Raw genomic sequence first — 4,626 nt, 5'->3', positions numbered from 1 at the left:
GGATGCTTTCCAGTGTAGGTTTTTTAATTGAACTTGAAGAAGAGCTGATGTTTTCAGTTAATTAAAAGCAGTAGATATGAATGTCCTTTCCACTGAATGCACCACATATCGGATAGCTTTTGTGTAGCACGTAGCACGACCTAAGTATTCAGCATCCTCTGTTCCAAATGTATTGTTTTCTTCCATTAAAACTATAATAAGAGTCAGTATTAGTTCAGAAAAATAAAGAGGCAGGAAAAAGAGCAGATGATAAATTTGAGTCTTCAATAATATTGGCTATTAGATTTAACAAAAGATCTTGGGATTTACTTAAATCTTATCACATTTTTTTAAGTATAAATAGACCTTTTAATGCTGATGTGAAAATGGTATTGGGGTTCCCACATGGGTCAGACTGGTATCCATGATGATGCAGGTTCCACCCCTGGCCTCACTCAGTGGGTGAAGGCTCCTGCATTGTCACGAGCTGTGGTGTATGTTGCAAACATGTCTTGGATCCTGCGTGGCTGTGGCTGTGGCATAGGCTGGCAGCTGTAGCTCTGATTCAACCCCTAGCCAGGGAACTTCCATATAATGCGGTTGTGGCTCTAAAAGATGAAAAAATATATATAAAAATATAAATATAAATATATATATATAACATATATATATTATATATATATATATATATATATCATGGCCACAGGAGCAGTGCAAAAAAATAAAAAGAAGAAGAGAACATATCATGTAAAAGGAGATGAAGATATTGACATAAATGTCAATGCATAATGTATAGATGTGTCCTGTTTCCTTATATCAGATATCTCCTTATAGAGGATGGGAAGGGGAATAGAAATGTATCAGTCTGTTATGTTCACATCTTTTATGACGACTTACGGCATACAGTGCTCAGGGAGTAACATCCATGTCCACATTTACTAGAGTAATTGGGGAAATAAAGTGCTAAGTAATGAGGAATGAGTTATGTGTGTTTTCTGAATTCTAGGGAAAGACTGTGGTTTATGTTTTACTTTAATAGCATTCATTATGTACTGTATTTCTCTTAAACCATATTACAAAATAATGAGTCTTAAAATTAACTAATTATGGAAGTAATACTCAAATGTGCTGTCTTTTTTGTTTGTTTTCAGTGCCACCAATTATTTTATTTTATATTTTAAGTGAAAGTAGAGTTGATTTACAGTGTTGTGCCAATTTCTGAAGACATCAAAATATATACCACTAAAATCCCTTTTGGCCATCACTTTATTTCTGAGAAGTAAATCTTTCCTTCCTCATGTTTTCCTATTGATTTATAAGCACAGATGTTCTTGTAGAAACTACACAGTATTCAGTGGATGTTATTTTTAACATACAAGCTATTATACTGTGATTATCTCTGAGGACCTTTTTGCATTTTGCATTCAAAACATATCTTAGTGATGTGTGCCATAGTTGTGTGCAACATTAAAATGTCTGCATAGTTTTCCATTGTAATAACCCACCGCACCTTATTTCCATTCTATTTTCAGGTATTAAGATCGTTTCCATTTTCCCAGCTGGAATAAGTCTGCATTAAATACCCTTTTGTGCATTTTCCGTGGGGGTTATACTAGGTCACTCATCAAAATGTATTCCTAGGCTTTGTATTTTATTCTCACAAAATGACCCTAGCCACAACAGTGATAATGCTGGATCCTTACCCTGCTAGGCCATCAGCGAACACCCATAAATCCTTTTTAATTATTTCTCAAATATTTGTTCTAGTTTTGTTCAATGCATTTGCATCTTTCAACTATCTAGAATATGATTTTTCTGTGCCTTGTGAGGTATTTCATTCCTCCACAGGGAGATCCAAAATCTTAAACATCAGTTGCTGAAAAGTCATTATTTCACATCAATTTCAAATGTCAAATTAAGCATAGAATAAATTCCAATATATTTTTGTTTATTTATTTTTAAAAGAAAATTTGTTTTTAATTTATTTTTTAATTGTTATTTCCCCCAACATCCTTTTTTTTTTTTTTTTACTGTGTTTAAGTCCAGCAATTTTCTTTACCAACAACACTTTCACTGACCTAGCTTTTAAATATGCTTCAGTTCTGAAAGGTATGTCTATCTTTTTGTTCTTTCTTTGCAAAAGTTAGGCTCACTACTTTGGATATTAATAGTTTCTGAATTCTGGAATCACATTCTCCAATTTCATGGACTATTTTGTCAGGACTTTTGTTTTCATTATTAAATGTGATGGCTAATTTAGGAAAAGACTTTTTTTTAAAAAAAAGTCAGATGTAATAAAGTGCAGTGTTTAGTTGCTGTTATAACCTTCACAAACAGGCTGACAAATGTTATCAACGTGTAGGGTTTATCATTTTATAAAACTGAGCCTTGACGTTAGAGTTCTTGTAATACATTCTAGGTCATGTTACAAAAGGGAAGGAAGAGATGTGGTGCTATGTTTTGCAGCAAAGAAACATTTCCTTTTCAACTAATATATTCCAGGACTCAATCCCATGGGCATATGATGAGCCTGGTAAGGAGGAGATTCAATTCAAAGACAATCAAGGTGATGGAAAGGATTGAGTGAAAAAGCATCTCTGAATGCCATCTGCCCCCCCAAGGGTGCTGTCACAAAAGGAAGTGCCTGAAAGTGTGACCAAAGGACAAAAATGATGAGATCTCCTGGGTTAGACTGGAAAGTGAACTGGGAAGTAAGGGTGATTTTAGGAAGCCATGTGTCCTAGAAGCCCATACAATGGAGCCTTTTTCACCAAAGATGTTATTGTTACTCTTTTCCTCTCTCCATTTTAAAAAGGTTCGTGAAAAAATATTTCAGGCACTTTCGGAAATTGTCACCCAGATATTTAAAATTATGACCTCATGGAACTTTAGTGCCATGACAAAACTTTCGGAACTTAGCACAGATGTAGTCACTGGGAAGGGCTAAGAATTAGAGTGACCTTCTGGCCCTTGAAGAACAGACAGCCCCAGAACTCTTTCATATATAACAGAGACTCAAAAATCACTCTCAAAGTTTAATACTGCAAGTGTACTTCAAAATTGACCCCCAAAAGGAGTGTTTCATCTTTTAAATACTTACCCTGCTAGTCACAGTTAGTGTGAGGCATTGAAGTTTATCAGCATTGCAATGATTTGATTATTGGTGCTGCGACTGTCACCTTATGTCTGCTCTAATAGATGTAACTTGTGGGTAGTGACACTGTTTTGTATCTTGCTGTACCCTTGCATCAAGATAGTGATTTGTAATATAACAGGCAACTGACGTATATTAGTTGACTAACTAAATGACTTTTAAAATAGATAATTTCAAAAAGTAGCATGTTTCAAGCATACTAACTTCCTCTTCGAAACGATTAAATGCTCAGAAGCCATGGGACATGAAAACATCACAGAATTCATCCTCCTGGGTCTTTTTAGTGATGAGAAGGCGGAGGTTGCCTGCTTGGTGCTGTTCTCACTTTGCTACATTGCAATCCTCTCAGGAAATCTGCTCATTCTCCTCACCATCCGGGGAAGCCGCCTCAGTGAACAGCCCATGTACTTTTTCCTCAGCTACTTGTCCTTCATGGACGTCTGCTTTACCTCCACCGTGGCCCCCAAACTCATCACTGACTTATCGGCCCAGCAGAAGATCATCTCCTACAACGGCTGCATGGCCCAGATGTTTTCTGCCCACTTCTTTGGGGCCACTGAGATCTTCATCTTGGTGGCCATGGCCTATGACCGCTACGCAGCCATCTGCCGACCTCTTCACTACATGGTCATCATGAGCAGCCAGGTGTGCTATGTCCTCGTCGTGGCTTCTGCTCTCGGAGCATTTATCCATTCCATCCTGCAAGTGCTGATTGTCCTCGGACTTCCCTTCTGTGGCCCCAATCAGATAGACCACTATTTCTGTGATGTGTTCCCCTTGCTGAAGCTGGCCTGCGCCGACACCAGCCTGTGGGTGATCGCAATCATTGCCACCACAGGGGGGCTGTCCCTTTTGACCTTTGTGGCCTTGGTCATTTCCTACGTCATCATCCTGTCCACGCTGCGGACCCGCTCCTCCGAGGGCCGCCGCAAAGCCCTCTCCACCTGTGGCTCCCACCTCACCGTCGTGTTCTTGTTCTTCTTGCCCCTCATCTTCACCTATGTCCCCACGGCTGATTCTGTCGGTAACGACAAGATTTTTGCCCTGTTTTACACCATGATCGCCCCCATGTTCAACCCTCTCATCTACACACTGAGAAACACAGACATGCAGAATGCCATGAGGAAAGTGTGGTGCCGAGACAACCTCTCCAAAGGGAAGCGGAGCCTCTGGGGGGTGTGCCCTTTGCCGGATCTGTTCTGTCGGCAGAACCATTAATGTGAACACATGCAGCCGGTACAGGGAGGTTCTGCGCTGCCAGCAAAAGTTGCAAGCCTTGAAGGGAGAGGGCCCCTCTGCCACTTCACTTTCCTTGTTTTATGCTTGCTTGCTTGCTTGCTTGCTTGCTTGCTTGCTTCTTCCTTCCTTCTTCCTTCCTTCCTTCCTTCCTTCCTTCCTTCCTTCCTTCCTTCCTTCTTCTTTCTTTCTTTCTTTCTTTCTTTCTTTCTTTCTTTCTTTCTTTCTCTTTTTAGGGCTGCGCATGTGGCATATGG

General features: G+C 39.5%; 1 protein-coding gene across 1 annotated transcript; it reads left to right on the top strand.

Moving 5' to 3' along the window:
* Positions 1-3,370: 3,370 nt before the first annotated feature.
* LOC125119253 (olfactory receptor 4P4-like) lies at positions 3,371-4,351 on the top strand. Its single transcript, XM_047766097.1, has one exon. It carries the CDS (start codon positions 3,371-3,373, stop codon positions 4,349-4,351), a length of 981 nt encoding a protein of 326 aa, XP_047622053.1.
* The last annotated feature ends 275 nt before the right edge of the window (positions 4,352-4,626 follow it).

This window comes from Phacochoerus africanus, unplaced genomic scaffold (assembly GCF_016906955.1).
Source record: "Phacochoerus africanus isolate WHEZ1 unplaced genomic scaffold, ROS_Pafr_v1 Scaffold_19, whole genome shotgun sequence".
Taxonomy (NCBI): domain Eukaryota; kingdom Metazoa; phylum Chordata; class Mammalia; order Artiodactyla; family Suidae; genus Phacochoerus; species Phacochoerus africanus.
The sequence above is the reverse complement of the archived record's forward strand: the minus strand, read 5'-3'. Positions and strand labels throughout refer to the sequence as shown.